A 21,603-nucleotide genomic window follows, 5' to 3' on the forward strand; every position below is an offset into this window, starting at 1 on the left:
ACACCACGAGGAATTGTAATCCTTCCCAGTCCCAACATCCGGAAGACGCACCCCCCTTGCAGCCCCATTTACAATCCGCACCCCACCTGCTCCGGCTAAGCACAGGAGGCCCCACTGCTACCGAATGCAAGACCTGCGCTCTGCAGTGTATTACCAATGTAATGCTTTAACTTCGTTTTCATTTTCAGAAGCTTTGTTTAGAGTAATATGATAAACATAGACAAGGCAATTACCTCCAAAATTTATGTGAATTGTGTTTATGCTAAACAGGTATTGACATGTTTTTGTGGGAACAGGAGGTTTCTAGAAATTCAAAAATTGTTTCTTTGCTGATGCATGCAAGTGTGTCTGAGTTCTTGTGACAGTGAGAAAAAAAAGCCCCTTTCTCAGCTCTGGTGCATTGAGTCATTTCTGCCTGAACGACTTCAGTTTTTTTATCGGTTTGCATAGAGGATAAGAGAAAAAAAACATCTTTTTTTTTTTTTTTTTGTTCTTGCAATTTCTGATCTTAATTTCATTCCACCTCCATTTGCTTGGAACGGGCGCAGGCATAGATAAGAGACCAATGATGAGGAAACATGTTCGACACAAGCCCCAGGAGCCCCCACTCTGAACATCATAAGAGACTTTTACAGGCTCTACTCTCCCCTGTCAGCGCATTTATCTCCAAATGGATTGTGGGTATCTAACAAACGATCAACACAATAACAAGCCCAGAGCAGAGGAGTATGCCTCCAGTGTGCCCCTTTAAGCCTGAAAGCGGCAGTTTTTCTGCCTTTCTCTCCACTGTGGTACAGTGATAGAAATGACCTCTGAGTGCACTCTCTGCGCTCTGGCTGGAGCGGAGCGAAGTCCACACACAGAAAAAAAGGATGTACGCTTTTAGTATACATGGAGTACATTCTCTTTGGACTTTGACATAGCTCAAAAGGTTATTGTTTCTCATTTATTTCAATAGCCTTGTCTATAAATAGAGTAACAAGCAAAGTTAACCTTTACAACTGCCAATTTATTCATGGTTTTATCATTTGCAAGTGTGTTAAGCTGGTTCAGTTACAATTTCAGGGAAAGGCAGTATTAAGAGGGCTGAATTAATTTGAGTTATTTTTAGAGTAATCAATTATTGATAGTGGTCTTCAAATTGCGTGCAATATTACAAAGCAGATACAAACAAGTATTTGATTATCAACATAGTTGGAGATTGTGTTTGAGTTCAAACTTCTATTTTCTATTGTGTAATTGGCTAGTATCCACACAAATTGTACACAACGATCACACAACGTATGACTTTTTGTGAAGTGACTGACCTATGTTGAGGTGGTTGGAGGGCTTCAGGGCAGCAGCTGCCAGTCTGGCCATCATGGGGGATATCAGACCCTTGCTTGCAGAGATCTTCTCCATGATGGAGGCGGTGGCGAAGGATGTTGGGGTGAAGGCCATGGCTCCGTCTGCACCAACTGTGGAGCAACTTTGGGTCAGTGAGTCGGTGGGCATGGAGTGAGCCCCAGAAGAGACGGCGGACATCAGGCTAGCGGCCGGTGGAGGCGGTTGGAGAGGCAGCCTGGGAATGAGGGGGAAGAACGGGTTGGAGGCGGCCATGGCGCTGTTGGAGAGAGCATGGGCCACCGGCATGTTGCTGGGCAGGGCCTGGGACAGCAGGCTGGACATACGCTGGCCCGCACTGGACAGCGAGGATGTGGGTTTGAGGGTATGGCCCGATGTAGAGGAGGAGGAGACAGAGGTGGTGGGTGTGGCCAACAGGTGCGATACAGAGGTGGAATGCTGGGTGGTAGGCGAGGCACTCAGGCTGGAGTTCTTGCTGCTGATGGTCGAGAAGTCCATCAGGTCATCGTTGCTCGATTCCTCTTGCTCATCCTTTGGCACCATGTAGGCGGAAGAGAGGCCCATGACACCGGAGGAGCGGATGTGCCGGCGCTCGTGTTTGCGCTTGTGAGAGGTCATCTGGCTAGTGGAGGTAAAGGTGAAGCCGCAGCCTGAGCGGATGCAATGGAAGTGGTTAGTGGCTTTGCTGTAGACGCAGCCCTCGTACTTGCACTCCTCATACTTGTAGAACTTCTTGAAGCCATCTTTGGCATAGGCATCATCCTTGATGTGATAGCTCTTGTGCTTCTCAATGTCACACTTGTTCTTAAAGGTGAATGTGCATCCTGGGCGCCTGAAAAAAGAATGGGGAAAACAACGGGAAAACATGATTTGATGTGACGCTCTAGCAACATAGCCTCATAAGTACTGTGGTGCAGTTGGAAATCATGGATAGGGCCCACACGATTAAAATGTTTAACAATGAAAGAATGACAACTGAGGCAGCAACGACGCCACCTGCAACCGGCTCCAGAGGGATACATTCCAGGGAGGGAGTTTGATGAATCAACCAATGATTCTTATGTCCATTGATAATAGTTACGTGGCGCATGTGCTTCAACCTACGAGCTTGATGGTTTTTTTCCCTTCTAACTCTGATTCAATGATGTTTAAAGAACCTCATGGTGGAGGACAAGAAACAGGGGAGCCATTAGTCAGGATTTCGCTTGTGTGCTGCCTATTATTTTAGTTTTAGTTTTTTTATTATGGGTCTGTGCAACTACAGTCAGCGTTTGTTCATGTGTAAGTCATGATATTGAAATTAATAATAAGAAAATATTATATATATATATATGTTGTGTTACTTGTATGTGTTACTTTTGAATGCAGTTATGCTTAATATAGTTTGTATAAATGTAAAAAAAACGCCCACCACATTAGGAGTGCAATAATTACCTGCAGTGGAAGTGTGTGGTCTTCTGCCCGTAGAATTGACAGCCGACGGTGCCGCAGTCCTCAGTGGCACGAAATCTCTGGAAGCCATCGTTGATCAGCTGGGCGTTCTTTTTATGGAAGTTCTCATGGGTCATGACATCGGAGGTGCTGGTGTACACCTTGCTGCAGCCCACCTGCAAAGAAAAGCATGACAATCGAGAATCAAGATGTTGGCCCAAAGCGGACATGAAAGTTTCAGTTTGCAAGAATGGTTTTAAAAGAGCCAGCTACTAAAAGGCAGTGCTGGTATTCTGTGCGTGCTGTAGAGATAGTGTGGTTAGGAAAATGCTAGTGGCCTAGAAATGTGTGGAAGATGGTTGTTTTCTCATGTTCACAAGTTTCAATTCAAACCCGTGAATTGAAAAAAACGATGTTGTCGCTGTGGCAATTGGAACAAAGAAAAAAAGGGACTGAAAGAGGCAGTGGTCACAGCAAGTAGCTGAAACTACAGTACCTTCCTGGCAAAGCTGCCTTTTAGTGTGTGACAATGCAGTCACCACCAACTTACTGTAATTCTGAGAACAAATTTGAGAGGTAGAGGGGGCAGAGGAAAGCAGATGGGAGTAGATGACTGTCTTGGTCTTTAGTTTAAAATGTGCTGGTACTCAGGAGCCCTCAGAGCCAACAGAGGGGGGAAAAACAGGTAATGTTTGAATTAAAAGCAGCAATTGTATATCATCTCTGGCACTTTTCACCCGCACACAAACCGGGCAACTTCTCCATATTGAGTCAAACAATGAAAAAAATGCCACTCTGTTTTTTTCCCCCACTAAATCAAGAGAGCCGATGCCAACATCTGCAGGTTCTCAGGGACTGTTAAAACAAGGGCTGAAACGTCTTAATAACAATTACGCCGTTAGAGGGGTTTAAAAGAGAATATATCTCAAGCCATCCTCCACTGCGCTGCTGCCCTGCCGGCGAGAAAGCTCTCGGCACAATGACACATTGAAAATAAGCAGATGTGAAAAAAATTAAACAAATCCAGAAGGGGGAATAATCTTCAACTGGCTGCTTGGTACTAAAAGATGAAAAATGTGTAGTTTATATAAACACCTTACTGAATTTTATCCACGCCAATTAAGGAGCGAGAGAGTGAAGAGGTGGGGAAAGCACAAGCAGCCTCACGTGTATTCTCCCGGGTTTTGTATTTGTTTTAATTTTCTATTATTTACTTTAGGACAAGTTTTGCCAAACTTCTCTTTGAAGACACTTTGGTGTAAATGGAAAAAGTGTGGAACTTTAATTCCCTTTCCCAGTTGTTTTAAGGCTCTTAATGGTCACAAAACCAGGCTTTAGGCTGGAGACGGATTCCACTTTTATTGTGTGGCTCCGGAATGTAAACTTATTGATGAATTATATTTCACATTTTTGTATTTGCATAGCTGAGTTGTGGATTGTTTGTACTGTATGTAATGCTTAAGCACGAGTGGCCATATTTGCAGATACATTTCTGTTTTCCATATCTGGGTGCATGAGTGCCTACTGCACGTATTTGTATGTTTGTTGTGGGTATGTGCGTAGGTGGAGGAGGAGCTGTGAGTCTTTGTAGTGTACCTGCATGCAGTGGTAATGGGTGCTTTTTCCATTGAGGTGGCAGCCATGGTAGTAGACACTGCAGTCGTCCAGAGGGCTGAAGCGCATGAAGCCATGCTGCAGAGAGTTGTCCCTCTTCTTGTGCATGTTGTAGTGCCTGATTACATCCTGCTTACTGGTAAACCTCTGCAAAAGGGGAGAGGGAAAATGTGTGGCAACAGGTTGGCGTTTATTTAAACCAGTCATAGAATCAGCAACAAGTCACTTTATCTCTGTGGAAGCAGCAGCTGCAGCAAGCAAGAGCCAATTGGCAGTTGGGGAGGGTTGTGCCGACTGCAATGGAGAGGGCAAGGATGTCTTTAAAGATGATGCGTTCTGTGGTTATTGATTTACTTTGCATATCTCAAAGTTGTGTCCTATCCAAATGCAGCACCAAAGGCTCTGGGACTTTCTGAGCGCAGGAGAAGCTTCCACATGGAACAAGGAGTGTGTTCCCCATACCCCCACTGTCTCGACATGATTTCCCCCCCCCCCCCCCTTCCACCAAAACATTTTTTTTTTTTAATTAAGATGAATCAATTGACATGCAAGATCACAGTTCTGATGTTTCTGTCTCTGGAAGAATTATGTTCCATGCAGATGGTTTCTCAGACATGCACAGGGGAAAACAGAAGACAACAGAAACAAACAGACAAACAAACAAGTGAACCAAAAAACGTTTTCCCTTTCTATTCGCTGACATATGATTTTTTTAATTAAAGCGTTAGCGCTCGCTTTTGGTGCAGGCTTCGCCTGTAATGATGAGTGAATATGCTAAGAGACCCGCCTTCTAAAATTAAAAAAAATTAATAAATCAAATATCCCTCCCACACCTAGGAGTCAGGAAGGGAAACCAGAAAAGTCACCCCACAGAGACTTGCAGCAACCAAATCTGCTGTAATTGGGCTTAAGCTGATGTTACAGAAACTGTAACAGGAGAAGTGCAAATCAATGAGACAGTTCTGCCTTCAATCCATATTTATCTCCAGCTGAGGGGAAAACATCAGAAAGAACTATTCTAAAAAGCAACTAATTGTTGTACAAAGTAGGGTAATTGCTCTGTGTCATGTGCTCCACTCCGCAAAAATAAAAAGCTAAGATCTCACACAGCCGTTCATTCTCTCGCTCTTGGCTTGTTTCCCACTGCATATTTCTGAGATGTTTGACTCCTGGAAGAGCAAACACTTCATTAGGATTTTATTGCAATCTAATTAATGAATGCAGTGGATTCGTCACGTTTTGAACAATTTCCCTGAAAGATCCTAATACAGGTCTGGGCTTTGGGCTCACTGGTATCTAACGGTTAATGATGACCAGTAGATAAGTTGAGCTGCGGTCATGGTACATTCGATCCATCAAGCCGTCCAAAATAGGCCATGGAGAGAGCTGACTGGGAAAAAGATCTAATTTTCAGTTGAGTGGCGATGAAGGTTGGGAGCCACTTGCTACATTTATTTTAGGATTCCCACTAGTGTGGCAAGATGCACACTCTCCCTCATGTACAAGTCCATGAAAGGAGAATGTTAAGACTCAGCCAATAGCCCGCAGGCTGGTAGTGGGATAATATTCCAGGAGTGTGTCATGTAACATTTCATGAGTTATCGCTTCGAAAGGGGCTGCTCGTCACTGCCTGCTTCTCCTTCTTTTTCCTCTCTTTTCTTTCAGGGTATTGACATCCCAGCGAGCTGGCTTGCAAAGCATATCTGTGTTTCCACGCAACGCACAACAACAGAGAAATGTGGACCTGACCATGGAAATTGCTGTGATAACCTGAACTAACACTCTAAATAATGACATGAAATGATTTTCCTTTGTATTCCTCCAAGAATGTGTCCCATCAGACTGTGAAGTGGGGATTCATGCAGAAAATGAAAGCTTAGATCTGTAATGCTTTTCACCACATAAACAATATTTATCGAGCGGTAATCTCTCTTGATCAGGAGCAGACAACGGAGATTACAGATGAAGATGGCTTAATTCAGAAAATTGTAAGGAAAGGAAAACACACACACACACGGCTCTCACTGTGCATGGATCTTTGACATCTTTGACAAATCTTCCTGTGTTTGCCTAACTCTCTTTGGCCATATGCTCCAGCAAACACAAGGCCTGTATTATGATCTGCGTTGTGTTTTTTCTCCTTCCTGTGCCATACATGACAACTCCTGGGACCAAGACTAGATTAATAACGTGGAAGGGGATTAAAGACAGGCCCCCAGTCAGTGGCAGATGTCTTTAGATAAAAAGAACACAGATAAAAAAGAGCCATGTTTTAAGCATATTTACAATAACCCTTGTGATAAAAGGCCAACTGCCAAAGACCAACTGTGCCTAGAAGATGCCGGCATACCGAGCGGATGTACACACTCGGCAGATTAAAGGCCAGCAAACCTTTCATCTGCGTAGACTTTGGCCAGGTGGGACCTCACTAATGAAAAGATGACACATTATCCTGTTTGTCTATCCTGGGATCACCACATCCCCCTTTGTCATGTCCTGAAGGAAGAGACGATGCTTAGCTTCAAGTCACCTAACGTAACCTTGCAACTTCACCTTCCCTCACTAGTTTCAACCAGTGAGGGTGGCACGTTTACCTTTAATCTCACTTCTCTAGTCGTGTGAGCATCTAAAGTAAAGTTTGCAGCAAATGTGTATATGAGGGATGCTCAAAAAAGTTGTAAGGTACTCACGCTCACCTGGTAGTTACACTCAGGGTCCATGCAGTGGTAATGCTCCCTGTACTGGTAGGCACAGTGCACGTGTCCACAGTGTTGACTTCCAGAGAACCTGAAAACCAAGTTTGTCAAAAATTAGATACTTTTGAACAGCCACACAGAGCACAGGGACTGAAACGACACATCGGAGCCTGAATACGAAGCAGCTCAGGAATATGTTGGTGTGACTTGAAAATAATCAACAGCAAATCAAGAATGATTAGTGAAGAAATGATCTGAAATACCAGGAAGAGCACAGAAGAAAAACAGGCGAAGGAGCTTTCAAAGGCACTCTGCTCGTCTCACCTTCAAAGTAACACCATTCACACCTTCAAACTGACTTCTGCTTTCCACACTGCTGCAACAATTTACCCGTCTGTCACACCAATTTCAGCCAAATTAGCTCCATTTATTTCCAAAGCAGCCGTAAGAGACACTTATTACACTGAAACCCTTTCCCCCGACACGCATACACACACCCACTCAAGGATCGGGGAGCCGATGACTACTTTATTTCTCAGCACTGTAAAAAAAAAACTTGTCAAATCAATGCACAGTCCTTTCAGGTTAACCACAGTTCTAGTGAGGAACGGGTCGGGTATCCTGAGATTGAGGAACAGCTACTTTTTCACCCCAAACCCTTTCACTGTCTCCTCTGGAGTCCAAACACAACTACAGATTTCAATCTGGCGCTGCTTGCTACAGTACAGACACTTTTACGGTGGTGATTATAAGGCTGACGACGATGACTGTTAAAATCCTCCAATTACCAGTGAAAACACACAAATAAACATTTGCACTGCTGCTGCCAAGAGCTCCATCTGCTAGAGCAGAAGAGAGGGAGAAAAGGGGGCTAAGTAATATTTTTTCCATCTCTCTTTCTGTTTTTTCCTTGTTAGGATTATCCCAGAGCTGCATTTACAGATCACTTTGCTGAGTTCATTAAGCTAATTGAACGGCATATCCACTACTCTTTTTAAGTTGGCTGTGAGGGTGTGTGTGTGTGTGTGTGTGTGTGTGTGTGTCTGTCTGGGAAATGGTGACATAGTTAGAGGGCGCTTTAGGACGGTTTGAAAGCTCTTTTAGAAAAGACAAAACTAGAAGTCAAACTACACATTAAAGGCAACATATGTCCCAACCATTAATGTTTTCTATACTCTTCTTTCACATACATACACACATGTACTCTTATGCCCCCCTCCCCCCAACCCCCCTGAGACTATGGCCCACCCTTCTGCTCATTGCCCAGCTGTATCACTTTGCCTCTGGACAATTCCCACTTGCCGCGTGAGGGGGCCTAATGGGCCGCTGCTATTCAGCAGCAGATTAAATATTAATATCGCCACGATACAGAGATTGCAGCGCATCTCCAGTTACAATAGAGACACACAGATCAAAGTGCCGCGGCAATAGTGGGTGCATGAAAGCATTTAAAGAGTGAAAACTGCAACTAAACACTACCAGGGAAGCTCTTTAAAACATCAAACTGTAGTGTGGTGAGCAGATGAAGAACTTTTTTTTTCTCTCTTTTCACAATGATTGGGTACAAGCGCGTTTACAAAGCTGTTTTTTGGTATTAGTGTGCTCTCATTAGCCCTAGCTCCAAAGAGGACCCTCCCCCGCCTCTACCTCCCCTCTCGGTGCTACATTTGCCCTTTTTATGAGCCCTCCTTTTCCATTTTTTTCCCTCCCTCCTCCTCTTCTTTCCTTTTTCTTTTTTTTTTCAACCCCAACACGGAAATTGAAACTGTATCTGGGCTTATCTGCAGCCTCCCCGTGCATCAACTGCCGAGATGTTTAGACAAATTTTATGCATTATGCAGCGCAAATATCAAAACAGTTCTTGGCAGTGCCAGCAGAAGCCTCATTAAAAATTCCTTAATTAAATCTTCTTGCAAAATGTAATCAGTCCAAGGAAGGGGTTTTGTGTGCGTGTGTGTGTGTGTGTGTGTGTGTGTGGAGGAGGACGTGTGTGTATGTGTGTGTCTGTCAGTGCCAAGGCTTTGATTTGTGCCCTTCATGTTATGCCTTGGAGAAGTAATCATTAACGCCAAAGCCACTTTGGCTTTTCAAATGCTGTTTTTCTTTCTTTTTAAACGGAATAAACAAACAAATGATAATCACCTTTCTAGTGTCGGCTCAAAATGAATCCGGAATGGGGGACATTGTTCAGTGTCCATTGAAAAGCAAGATACCTCCCTTCCCCTGATGTTTTTGTCTCTGTTGGTGTGAATGACAGACTTTTTAGATCAGTCAGTTCCTGGTGTGTTCAACAATAAGCAGCAGAACTCAAGAAGAACCCGGCCTAAGCTCATATCCTCTCTGTGTCAGTCATTGCTAACAGTACATAGTTGCTCAGAATTATGTCCTCAATGTCTTAGTGCTATACACACCGTGAGCATTTACTCAACCAGTTACAGTAAGCTACCATCAAACCATTTCACTTTCATTACCCCTCATCCTTCTTCCTCTTTTCTTAATCAATTTACTGCACACAGAACATTCTCATGCCAGTCTACGATCTAGTTACATCACTGAATAAAACACACCATCAGTGGATATATATATCTATATATATATGAAAAAAAAAAAGGTTCATCTCAGTTTTTGGGTATTTTTTTCCATCGGTGTAGCACATTGAGGGATTTGCATACCTGGCAATATATTTCTGGTAGAGGTTGATGTCGTCGCTGGCGGGTTTATCTGGTGGCAGGCCATTCCTAATGCAACAGCAAACACAAAAGAGACAGGATTAATGGTGTGGTCGGGCTGCCTGTTGTTAATAAAAACAAACTGACACAATATTTACTTACAAGCCGCTGCCAAACTTCGGACTATCAATATACATTTACTTGTGGCATAAGAGCGTTTTCATGTGCCGTATGAATCAGGGATGGAATGCGCTCACTTTGATGCATGGTCTCCCAACCAATGAAAGGCAAAATGCAGGAGCAAAGGGACATTCATCTTTTATGGGGGCATTTTGGTGAGTGCTCATATGCAAAACTGGATAATGTGGACGTGGAAGGAAAGCTCTGAAAAGGTCTTTTCCGGAAATCTCCAAGGGCCTTGGCTCTAATGCCGATGTCAAGTTGTTGAGTTGTCAATCTGTCTGAACTCGGTTCAAACAACGATCGAGGACAACACTGCAAATTCAAATGCATATGACTCAAACCTATCGACCGACTCGATCAGTTTCACTCAATCAGATTTAATTCAAAGTAGGAAATCAAGAAGGATTCATCACATTACAGTGGCGTGAGCTTTTTGTCACCTCTGATGTGGTGCCCTTTGTAAAGCTGGTCGCAGTGACAGTCGTAATACAGTATTGGTTCTGCTTGCTCCCTCTCAGAAATGGCATTTAGCTTCATGTGAGCAGCTCCACACGGGGGGATGACCTGAGGTTAATCTGGCCCAGAGGGGAGGATGCACTGCCAGACATTCTCACTAGCACCCCCCCCCCCCCCTCTCTCCTCCCTGCATACAAGCACCAGACTGGGTCAGTTAGCCAAGCTTGCAGCTCCACTGAGCCCCAACCTGACAAAGGCCAAAGCCTGAGGGAGAAGTGCCAGAGGGCTCTTGAACAGTGTCTTTGATAGGTCTTGACTAACTAGAGACAAGGTCAAAACCAATCAAACAGACTCTGGGAGCTGTTTCCTACTAGTCGTACACACAACTGTAGGCTAGCTCCCCAAACCCCTCGTTTGCTTCCTTTAAAGTGCACTCGTCAGGCAGTGTAGAGTCGGCCCCTGTGACTCGCCGGGAGGTTAGTCATGGCTCCAAAGTAATTAAAGGGAGAGTTGTTACACCCTAGCCAAACGAAAGAAGTCAGTCACTTTGCGATGACTGTGCTAAATCAGTCTCCACGGAGTGCTACAGCGAGTAAACACTTCATGTGCCTTCGCAACTCATCATGTCGTGGATCTATTGGGCACTATGCGCTATTTCACACTACATTCCTGTTGGCTGCTGTGGAGGTAGCAATTACCTTTGCGTTAGGCTAACTGACTCACGGTAGCAGTTAAGCGTATGTGAGCTTCACATGGGCTCCAAGGTGTTCCACAGGAACTTGGGATCTTTTCAATGCACCAATAAACTTTAAATTGGAATTTTAATGGATGTGTTATACTTTTTATTAACGGATTTTAAGAGCGTACGCATTGTTTTTGTGCAAATAAATTGTTCAGTATGTCATACAATATTTTGAAAATACTGTGAAATGTATGAAATTATTTTCCGACTTGATTCCCTGGTCATATAGGCCACGCCCATTTTTGGAATCACAGATTTCCCCCAATTTTTAAACGCTTTATATTTCTAGACAGGACTTAAGTATCCTCAAAATCTGCTTTATCTGTGAGTATTTTAAATCAGATTAAAAAACGCATTACATCAATAAAAAGCATTGCGTGGCCTTGGTGGAGGTATGTGCTCTCTAAAGGCCTTCTAGTTTCATATGAAGATGTTTGAGCAGACTTACTTAACAGAGGACACAGTGCCTGTGGTGATGGAGTCAGTCTTGGAAAAGCTGGACTTCAGGTAGTCAGCGGCGTTGAAGCTTATTTGTCCTGTCTGGTCCATTGTGAGCCCTGGGGCGATGCTGGCCCCAGCTGCACCCACAGTGGGGACACCAGGAGCTCCTGGGTTCCCTGGTGCTGTAGCGAGGACATTGGGCATCAATGAGGCCTCAGGATTTCCCGGCATCAGCTTCTGAATTGTTCTGACGTCATACTTCGAAGGCCGGCCCACTTTGCAAGTCTTGAAGGCTATGGAGCCGCCCATGTCAGGGTTGCCCTCACCAGGCTTGAAGAGGTGCAGAAACTTGACGTTCTCAAGGTCGTACTTGGAGGGTCGCTTGTAAGCAGTACCGTTCTGCTGCTGAAGACTTTCGCCCATCTTCAGCTTCTGAATAAAGAAGTCATACTTGGAGGCTCGGGAAGCCATGCTCTGGATGTGAGAGGGATTTGGTGACTGAGAAGAGCCCAGCTGAGGTCCTCCTGGCTGTTTGTGGTCTAGGCTGGGGGGGTAGATCTGTGCCTCGGCCCCTGGGAGGCACCCAGAGGTGTGGAGCATGGTAGCGCTCTTGTCTTGGGCCAGTTTGGGGTTGAGGTCGTCTGGTTTTGGTGGGGCAGCATGCATGGGCAAAGGAAGGGTCTCGCCGGCTTTTAGCTTACGGATGTACTCTTCGTACTTTGAGAAACGGGCACGCCGTGAGGCCTCCTCACTGCTGAGGGATGAGGGGTCTGAGGTAGCGGCTTTGAGCTTCTCGAAGCTGATTTTCTTGGTCAGCTCATCCCTTACCTGCTGGTCATCATAACCGAACATTCCCAAAAATTCATTCATGGTGTTGGCCGCATAGTCTCGCAGGGCAGATGCTTCTCCTGCACAGAGAAAGAGGAGAGTAATGAGCTCCTATGTAAGAGATGCAGCTCTTACTCTGCTTTCAGATCTTTTCCTTTTAAAGCTGCTACAAGCAACGTCGCTCGAGACATGTCAATCAGTGGCCAAATTCCCGTCAGTCAATCAGTCAACCAAATAGTGTTCACATTGACTGATTCACACTCGACAAGTGTTTCACTATCGCCATGCCGTGTAGCTAAAGAGGATAGTCTCTATTCAACAATGTATGGTTTGGTTTGGCATCAAATGCCTCTGTTACAAATGGAAGAATCTGTAGAAAATATATTTTGTCAGCCCAATTATTGAAACAACCCTCTCTCATAATATGGCGAACACACTGCATTGTGATAACAAAAGACTTCTAACCTACTGGAACTAAATAGACTACATTATAGTCAATCCCTTTTTCTGAACCGTAACTGCTTACAATCGATGTCACACTGCTATACCTGTTGTTTCTGAACGGTAGTACATTTAAAAACAGGAACAGTGATTTTAGAGCATCGGCTACCCTGTACATCTCTGTGCATTCATGTGTCTACAAGCGAGCAGTCTGAGGCAATGCTCTTCCTGTTTTGGTTGCACTATAAGTCAGTCCTGCACAATTTGCAAGTGACTGTACCAAAAGACACCCTGAATAAACACACTTCTTCTGATTTTCTATTTGTATTATGTTATACTATCAACATTGATTAGAGAATCACTTTTGATATAATATAACTATATCAAAAGTGTACATGTAAGAGCAGGAGATCTCCGATCACATTTGAGACTGAAGAATAAAAGGGAATCTATCGGGGGACATTTTTTATACAACTTCTTTGAAACAAAGTAACATCATCAGCTCACTTCACCACAGATTTTTACATGATGATGACGATTTGAAAATGACATAATTATTACTGCTATCTTCCAGGAAATGACAGCTTGTTAAGTGCAATTAATAATCCCGAGGCTTGGTGCAAGGTATTTGAAAATAACATGATTAATATGTCACCTTTAAGAGTGAAAAGAATGAATCCTTTCCCCTTTTCACACATTTGTGAACTGAAACGTCCCTTTCATTTCAAGAGTCCATTAAATTGGACAACTTCCCCAAGGACACAGGCGAAATATAGTCAATGTATATTTTAATTGCATTATGTGGTGATTAATTCTGGCCCATTAACTTTCATCCAGGTTAGTGCAAGAGGTCAGAGAGTGGGAAAAGGGGAAACATGATTTTGCCTGGAAGCAAAAGAGAAGAAAGGGTACGTGAGAGAGAAACAAGGCAGTTGTGTGTTGCTGATCCTGAACTTGATTCCATAAATCTCCTCGTTGTGTCAGTTTGCATATGAGGCAGGATACCAGAACACTGACATGGCAGAAATGTACCAGATGAGGATTTCACATGGGTCATGTTAAAGCTGTTGGCCTTCTTAACTCATCCCTGGCACGGTCAAAGGACCAAAATCCTTTTAAAAAAAAATAAAAAATGTTTTTCACAATATCACCAGCAAAACACGAGCTGGTGAGAAGTAATACCACCTACCACCCAGGTAATTAATACGCAAATATTTCTGCTCTTGTCTCAGATTTCTCAGTTATTGCTAAATCAGTCTCTGTGGCCTGCTTTTCACATCTCCCACGGAGCATGTAAAATAATCCCCAAATTTCCATTCACTGCGTTGGGGTTGCTCCTCTGCTCAGTGGATCAGTATGAAAGATTATCCAGTGGATCGAAAGAGCATGAAAATGTAACAGAAATGGATCATGTGTTTGAGAGGAAATGCCTCACAGATCCTTTCATCAAACCTACCATGTTTTCACATGAAATATTGTACATAGAGTATTTACTGCAGGGTAAAGTACAACATTAATGTATAGAGTTGTGTTTTTGTTTTTATTCAAATTGTTTAACTGATCATCATGCACGGCATAAAATAACATTTTGAACATGTCCACTCAAAATGTGTCTAAACATTCTTCCCATTAGATGTAGGTCTTGATAACCTGAGTGCTTGTTTTTTGTAAGAGTACCTCAGGTCACAGTATATCATATAGCTCTAAAGTTAGGACAGCACCCGTATCATAAAATTCAGAAAATGGAACGATACTTACTGACTGAGGGATGGTATTTAAAAAGTGCAAAGCAGATGGAAATCATATTTAAAACATTTCCAAATATAAATATATCTGTATATATACTGTATCTGTATGTATATTTTTGTATCATTCTGATCACTAATATGAAGAGTGTCAAGGCTGGTTCTGTATTGACTGTGAATGGATTCATCTCTGTCGACTTTTGCTTTGGAGTAGGTTTCAAATTAAATAAAACATCTATTATTTTTGCTAATTACTCCAGACAGAATAGTGGTTTCTGTCATGGGAGCACTGACACCTCTTTTTTTCATATTCTATTTGCTTACAGTTTTATCATCACCTTCTCTAAAAAAAAAAAATGATCCAAGTCTCTTTATTCATCAGTGGAGCCATGTGGCCTGCTATCAACGAAAAGGCAAATGATTGGACTTGAAAGGATTATGACTGGAACCGACAGGAGATAACCTTTCTAAAACACCATGTAAATGAGTTTTCTACTCAAGCCCTATCTGGCTTCCTTTTAATGATGCCATGTGACACCAGGTTGGAAACTGTGTACGGGTTAAGGTGAGATTGGCCCCTCCACTAATGCGACCACCCAAACCCATCAAGTAAAAGAAAGGAAGAAAAAAAAGAAAAGACATAAATAAACCTCACATCTGACATTTCCCTTCTGCACTCTCTCTGGTGTCACGGGAAACTCTACAAACAAGTGCTTTCTAATCTTGACACTTCAGGCAAGCAAAGCCCGACACACGGCACATACCTGCTAGTCTATATTTGAGGCTATTGGGCCACTTTTTCCCTCCCAGATATGATAACAGATGGGCATTATATCTCCTTTTGGCTGACCAAACATGGCCATCAGTGTGGCAAGCTCCTCTGCTCACAGACTGAGGCAGAGGTGTCGCTGATGATAAAGGTGCATACTAGTGGCTATATATGGACTAATCTGGGGTTTAAATACAGCTGTCACTTTTTTGAATCACACATGCACAATGTAAACTATTTAGTTTTAAAAAAAAGAAGAAGAAGAGTTTTAATAACATGCTGTGTTTTCAGAAAATTTTGCATCGTGGGATTCTTTTATATGGTGCAATAATTTAAATTGAGTTTTAAAAAGCAAATTGTGTTGATGCTGGTGAATTAGTTTAAGTGTGTTTTGTTTAAATGGGCAGTGGTAGCCTAATAAAGAGTTGCTTTGAATAAATGACATTATGCGCATTTGTTTGGACTAATTTGACACACACTCAAAAGTGCATGGAGCTTCAAACTTCGTCTCTGTTTGGTTAGTTAATTAACAGGCAGTAAATAGCGGTGGCTTTGAAACGGCTTGAAATGAACAATAACCTTTTACAGTGAACCCAGAATTGCAAATGGAAGTCACGGTCAAGCCCGTTTGATCCATCGCTATGAGCATCTCTGTCTTTGCTTTCATAGTTTTTATTCATAGTTTTTTTCCATTGACTGGCTCACGAGGGCTCTAATGCGACATCTAAATTATCTAGGAAAAGTATTCTGGGGTTTCGCGCTGATAGGAAATCCGCACGATGCCTCAATGTGAGGAGTTAAATGTTTTGAAGGTCGCAGTTTCTCTCATTGATCTTGCAATGTTTGTTAATTACATTGTCACTGATGTTGTGAGAGATAATTAAGCCACTATGTTTATATGCATAATTATGTGCACTCCGCATCAGCCTTTGAAAGACAGCGGCGAGAGAGAGAGAGAGAGCGAGAGAGAGAGAAAGAGAGAAAGAGAGAAAGAGACCAAGAGAGAGAGAGAGAGAGAGAGGGGAACATTTTTTTAATTGTGAGCTGAGCAGAAACACGGCAATATAGATGCCCTAGTTACAATCAACAAAGAGCAACTCTGAGAAGAAAAAAAAACACTCTAAAGACAAGATTTGCCACTGATGCCGCGTGCTCTCCCCAGTCTTCAAACACTCTGGCTTTGCTGTGAGATGTAAAGTAGTCAGGGAGCCAGTGGAGGGAAAGGTGTAGGCCCAACAGTAATACATATACAACACAACAGTAATACATATTTACAGACAGGCGTTTTTATGGTCATGAAATAAACACAAAATGACTAATTAAAACCACAAAGCCTTTCTCATTTGCCTCTGAAATGAAACCTGCTTCGTTTTCTGAGAAGCCCCTGCCCCCAATTGTTTGTGTGGCCAGAGCTGCTGCTGTAAAACAAAGAAATGCACACTAAAAGAGCATGTGCACATGACTCTGAGGTAGATGGCTAAACCTAGATGAAAGGCCAAAAAACTGTAAAAGTGAAGTGAGCGAGCACAAAACAAAACTTGTTTTTGTACCGCAACAACCGGTCTCACCTGCAAATTGCATTTTTTTCTTCCCCTGGGTGTCTGTGAGACACGCTTTATCTATTCTTATAAGCGAGCCATGTTTCTTCTCCTTTCTTTTTTTTTAAGCTCTGCGCTTTTACTCCTGCTATGAAAAAGGCCAAACTCTCTTATAGTGCCTATGCATCTAATGTCACTAAGTGTAAAAGGCACTTTTAAAAGATGTGTGTGCTGTTGACACACTCTTGTTACTTCTATTTGATAATCAGTGAAATATATCGTGGGAACATCATGTTTACAATTTATCAGGGGTTATTACGAGCAATTTACAAAAGCATTTTATAAAGGAATTTATAAAAATATGTCTGTGTGCTCACAATAAATACATGGAGTTTGTGACGAGAAAAGAACACACTTAAGTCATAGGAACTGCGATATGAGTTCCCTGTTTCTGACTTTATTTGACAAATGAAAAAAAAACAACCAAGCTCCCCTACGGCAGACCACAACTCCATGTAATAGAGGAGTTTGAAGCGGTGGCTAAGTTTAGTGAGCTTAGGGAAAATCAAAGACTCAATATGTAATCCTGGGTGTAATATGAAGCTTAGCCTGGTCCTGCCATGCGCTCTTGGCCCACAGCTGCTGGGAGAGCGCATAAACAGCCTTACATTGTAAGCCTACTCCATTTATGAATTTCTTTTTGCAGTTAACCACACACTGACAAGTTCCTGTCCCCCCCTCCCACCCCCGCCCCCGGCCTGCCAGTTGAATCTGTCTTTAGGGTAATAATGTCACTGGCTATTCATAATGTAACTCTAGAGTGTCTGTTCCCAATAATGGGAACACTTAAGCTTATGTGGATGTCACCCACCCTCCATCTAAGGGTTTGCCCCTTAATACTATGAAGTGTAATGTTTTGAAGGTCAAAGGTTATGTCGGTTTAAGAAGTCTAAAAAGGGTGAAGTATAAATCAGAGTATGGCGGGGACATTAGGAAAGTCAAAATGTACCTGTGGAGGAGAAAGGTGCTTGGCGACTCTGGGCCTCGCGCTGTGGCATGTAGGTGTCTTTTGAAGGCCTGTCTTCAGCTTCTTTGTCGTCACGGTAACTGCCATCCTGGGAGACTGCCACCGGCTCGGCCTCCTCCACGTTGTCCTCGTCATCGCTGCAGCCTGTGGGGTGTACCATGTACACGCCATGAGGAGGAGCATCTTCGTCATTGCTGACTTTAAGTTCATGCTCGTGTTCGTGGCCGGGTGCTGGCGGCTCATCACCGTACTCGCCGTTCACCCACTTCTCAATGGCCTCGCGTCTCTTCTGGTCTTCCTCCAGACTCTGACTGAGGTTCAGGCTCTCAGGGAAGTTGGTCTCATTGTCATCGTCGTGGGAACTGCCACGCTCACTGTTTTCTGCTACACTCTGGTCTCCCTCTGCATTCTGGGAGCTGGTGTCGAACACCACCTGACGGCTCAGCTTGGCACAGATAGCATTGAGTTTTAAGCCACCTTTCCTTTTGGCGGCCATCTTGGATTTTCCTGAGGTCGTTTCAGTGCATAAACTCCTTTTAGCTAATGAGAAGAAGAAAAAAGAAGATTAGTTCAAGTTATTCAGTATTACAATTATCTGCATAAGGAATGTAACTTTTCACTCAATTAGCAATTTCCAGTATCACCAGAAACAAAATTTGAAACAGCTTTCTTCCATATCGGTACAAGTTGTACTGATTTTCAACGTCACATTGGGAAAAACAACAGTGAACAACTGTGACTGCTGCTATTAATAATATCCAAAAGCACTTAACAATAACAGACTAGAAGGACACACAGAGATACTGTACATATCTTTCTAAGTCACACCTCTTTGGTCAGCTCAGAGTTTAAAGCAGTAATGAAAAAAAAAGAAAAAGGAGAAAAAAAGCCCAGGCAGCTGAAACCACAGGCAGATAGGTATCAGACCCCCTACGGTACTACAAGCAGCAAATACACGGCTACATAATCCTTCACATGACAGCGCTATAGAGACACTGTGAAATGTTATCTTCTCTCTCACCTCAAGAGGCTGTGGTCCTGCCACTGAGTGGGGGGCTGCACAGCGTTAAAGCTGTGAATGCTGAGCGCATTCTGGTCTTTTTGGAGCTGTGTTCTCACGATGGCTATTCAGCGGGATTACACCCGATAACTGTATTGTAACTGTATCTTTTCTGGATAGGCTGCTGGTTTGTTTTATTCAAAGGATTCAAAAAGTAATATACCATGTTCACGAGCTATTTCTACCCTCTGCTGTCTTTTACTGTTGATCTGGCCAAGCAAGTAACATGGATATTATTTCTTTTGGTCGTCACCATGTTTTACATATCTTTACGAAACAAGACAGACTGCACAGTCTCAACATCCTTTCCCCCATTGCGGCCTCTCTGAACAATAGAGCATGATAGAGTGTGCTTTGGGGCAGCAATGGGTGGCATTATTTCAACCCAAGTGGGGCTATCTTTATAACATGTCCTCTGATGAGGCAGGAACAGCTGCCTGTGGCATTCCGTATCCAGAGCTGCCTTTTTAGGGCAGAAACTGCACTCTAGTTCCTTTCACTTTACTTCCAGAGCCACCAAAGTTCACCTTCCAACAGCATTTTCCAGACTCAAAATCAAGGCCAGATCATTATCAAGTTGTAAATTACTTTTAAAAAGCGAGGAGGAGGTGACCGTGAGTTACAGTATTTATGGTACGAAAAAAAAGAAGCAATATAACCACCAGAGATCAGACAAGCATTTAAACTTGTATTGTGCTTTTATTCTGTAGTATTTAATGCTTTGTTGGTTGAGGCTCTGTGAAAACAGTTAAACAGCATGCCACAGTGGAGATAGTTCTCCCCGTGTGAAGTTGTATTGAATCCTAAGTCAGCCACACAGTGATTAAGATAATACACCATACTAAGCTATGGACACACCATTTCAGCAGACAGAAATGTGTGATATGAGAGGTAACAAAGTTCTATCTTAAAGACTCAATTCACTTTATATAACAATGAGCACGAGCCTCTTCATTTTCTCTCCGTCGTAAAGCCAAGCACAATCATGTGTGAGGCATTGGAAGCATTATGTAAATCACATCGGTGCAACATAAAATCCTGTTTTCATTTTCTTTTGCAAAGCTGTGGATTCATTAGAGGATATACAATTTGAAGGTGCTTACAGATCACCTCGTCGCCAGACAATGCACCCCCTGCTCCCCACACATGCTTTCTCAGTTACTGTATTTACGTTGCGGGCTTCCTCTCTGAAACAATAGCTTCAGGAATTATGTAGGTTTGAGGGGGCCGTATATCAGCGGCACATTACTGTGCAATTTAGTGTGAGACAATTGCAGGCGGGGGTGAAAGGGTCACCTTTTAGAAGCAGCGATTTTGAAAAAAAAAGAAAAAGGAATCAGCTTGAAAAACTATTAGGAAGTGGACGACATAAATTTTCAAGTTATTTTTTTTAGTAATACTCTCCAAAGGAAGATTGAGGTCATTTGGGTGTTGCAGTGGAAGTCATTTTTTTCTGTTTACTGTGTTCAGTATTTCATGCTTTAACTGCCGATTTCCTTTGCATTGCAATCTCAAACTCCTTGTAGGAAATGACCCCGACACAGTTGTTTCTTTCCATTAGTGAGTATTTATGTTTGATTTTCTGTTAACAATACAGAGCGTGCGTCAACGACTAAGTGCTACTGGTTGAGTATCTAACAGGCCTCTAACTGAATTATCAGACAGCTTAAGCACATATTCAGTGTTTTCTTTTTAAAGGTAGGGCGTGCTTTAAGACAAATTTAATACTGTGGGTTTCCTGTGAGCAGGAACATGCTATGGTTCGATGGTTTATGGAAGCTGTCTGAACTATTATTTATGCTGAGGGTTTCTGTCCACGGCTGCTTTTTTCCTTTGCTTACAATAGGGATTGCTATGGTAACACCAAGCTGTTTACCTCAAGTCGTTTGTGTGCATGATAGCGTACAATGAGATCAAATCTGTGGGGACCTACATGAAAGAACAACTTTTCCCTCTGGGACCAACTCCCGCACCTCTCTGAGCGTCCAGTAAGCATTCTGCCTTATTAATGAATATCAGACAGAAAAACAACACTGTCACATGGATTGGACATTATTTACAGTCTGTTTTAGCCTGGTGTGCTAATTGTCAAGGCGGTGACACCTCAGTAAGCACTGGGAGTTGGAAAAAAACAGGCCGGTTTGAATTTCAACACAACAGCTGAAACTAATTTTTCCAACTGCTTATGTTAACGGTGACACTATTTTTATTGGAAACAGTGCAGGGCTGCAAAGGAGCGCCACATACTGTCTGTATAAGGCCAAAACCTGAGGAAAAGGTCCTGAAAGTATTTTGAATACATTTGGACTCGGTGAGGTTCTTTTTCATCTTCAGACCAAAATAAGTGCATCAAAGTTCTTTCGAGCCCTGTTTCTTCTCAGCGCTGGATGACACAGCTTGTGTTTTAGTCTGGCCCTCCCCACTGGCAAACTAACTCTTCCACAAGCTCCGAGCCCCACAGGTCTTGTTGGTTTTTGATGCAGAGTCTCTGTTTGTGTGCCAGAATGATATCATTCCCAATCAAGTGGCGTTTCAAATCCTAATAACGCTGTTGGAAGTGCATTATTTGTGTGAACGTGCACAGAATGTAATCAAGGCAGCTCCGGGTAGAGGACGTGG

The 21,603-nt window shown here is 43.0% G+C and overlaps 1 protein-coding gene across 2 annotated transcripts in view; it reads right to left on the reverse strand.

The window, feature by feature from the left end:
• The window catches only part of casz1 (castor zinc finger 1), a 76,983-nt gene that overhangs the window by 15,244 nt on the left and 40,136 nt on the right, over positions 1-21,603 (reverse strand). The window contains exons 2-9 of one of the 2 annotated variants that reach the window (XM_034537348.1): positions 17,907-18,464; positions 11,584-12,484; positions 9,758-9,823; positions 9,228-9,323; positions 7,080-7,176; positions 4,372-4,536; positions 2,779-2,951; positions 1,308-2,176 (exon numbers count right to left, since the gene is read on the reverse strand). In XM_034537348.1, coding sequence (XP_034393239.1) covers positions 1,308-2,176; positions 2,779-2,951; positions 4,372-4,536; positions 7,080-7,176; positions 9,228-9,323; positions 9,758-9,823; positions 11,584-12,484; positions 17,907-18,464 — 2,925 coding nt within the window. The remainder of the gene's footprint in view (positions 1-1,307; positions 2,177-2,778; positions 2,952-4,371; positions 4,537-7,079; positions 7,177-9,227; positions 9,324-9,757; positions 9,824-11,583; positions 12,485-17,906; positions 18,465-21,603) is intronic. The other variant, XM_034537347.1, reaches the window with a different exon arrangement.

This window comes from Cyclopterus lumpus, chromosome 7 (genome assembly GCF_009769545.1).
Source record: "Cyclopterus lumpus isolate fCycLum1 chromosome 7, fCycLum1.pri, whole genome shotgun sequence".
NCBI classification, from domain to species: domain Eukaryota; kingdom Metazoa; phylum Chordata; class Actinopteri; order Perciformes; family Cyclopteridae; genus Cyclopterus; species Cyclopterus lumpus.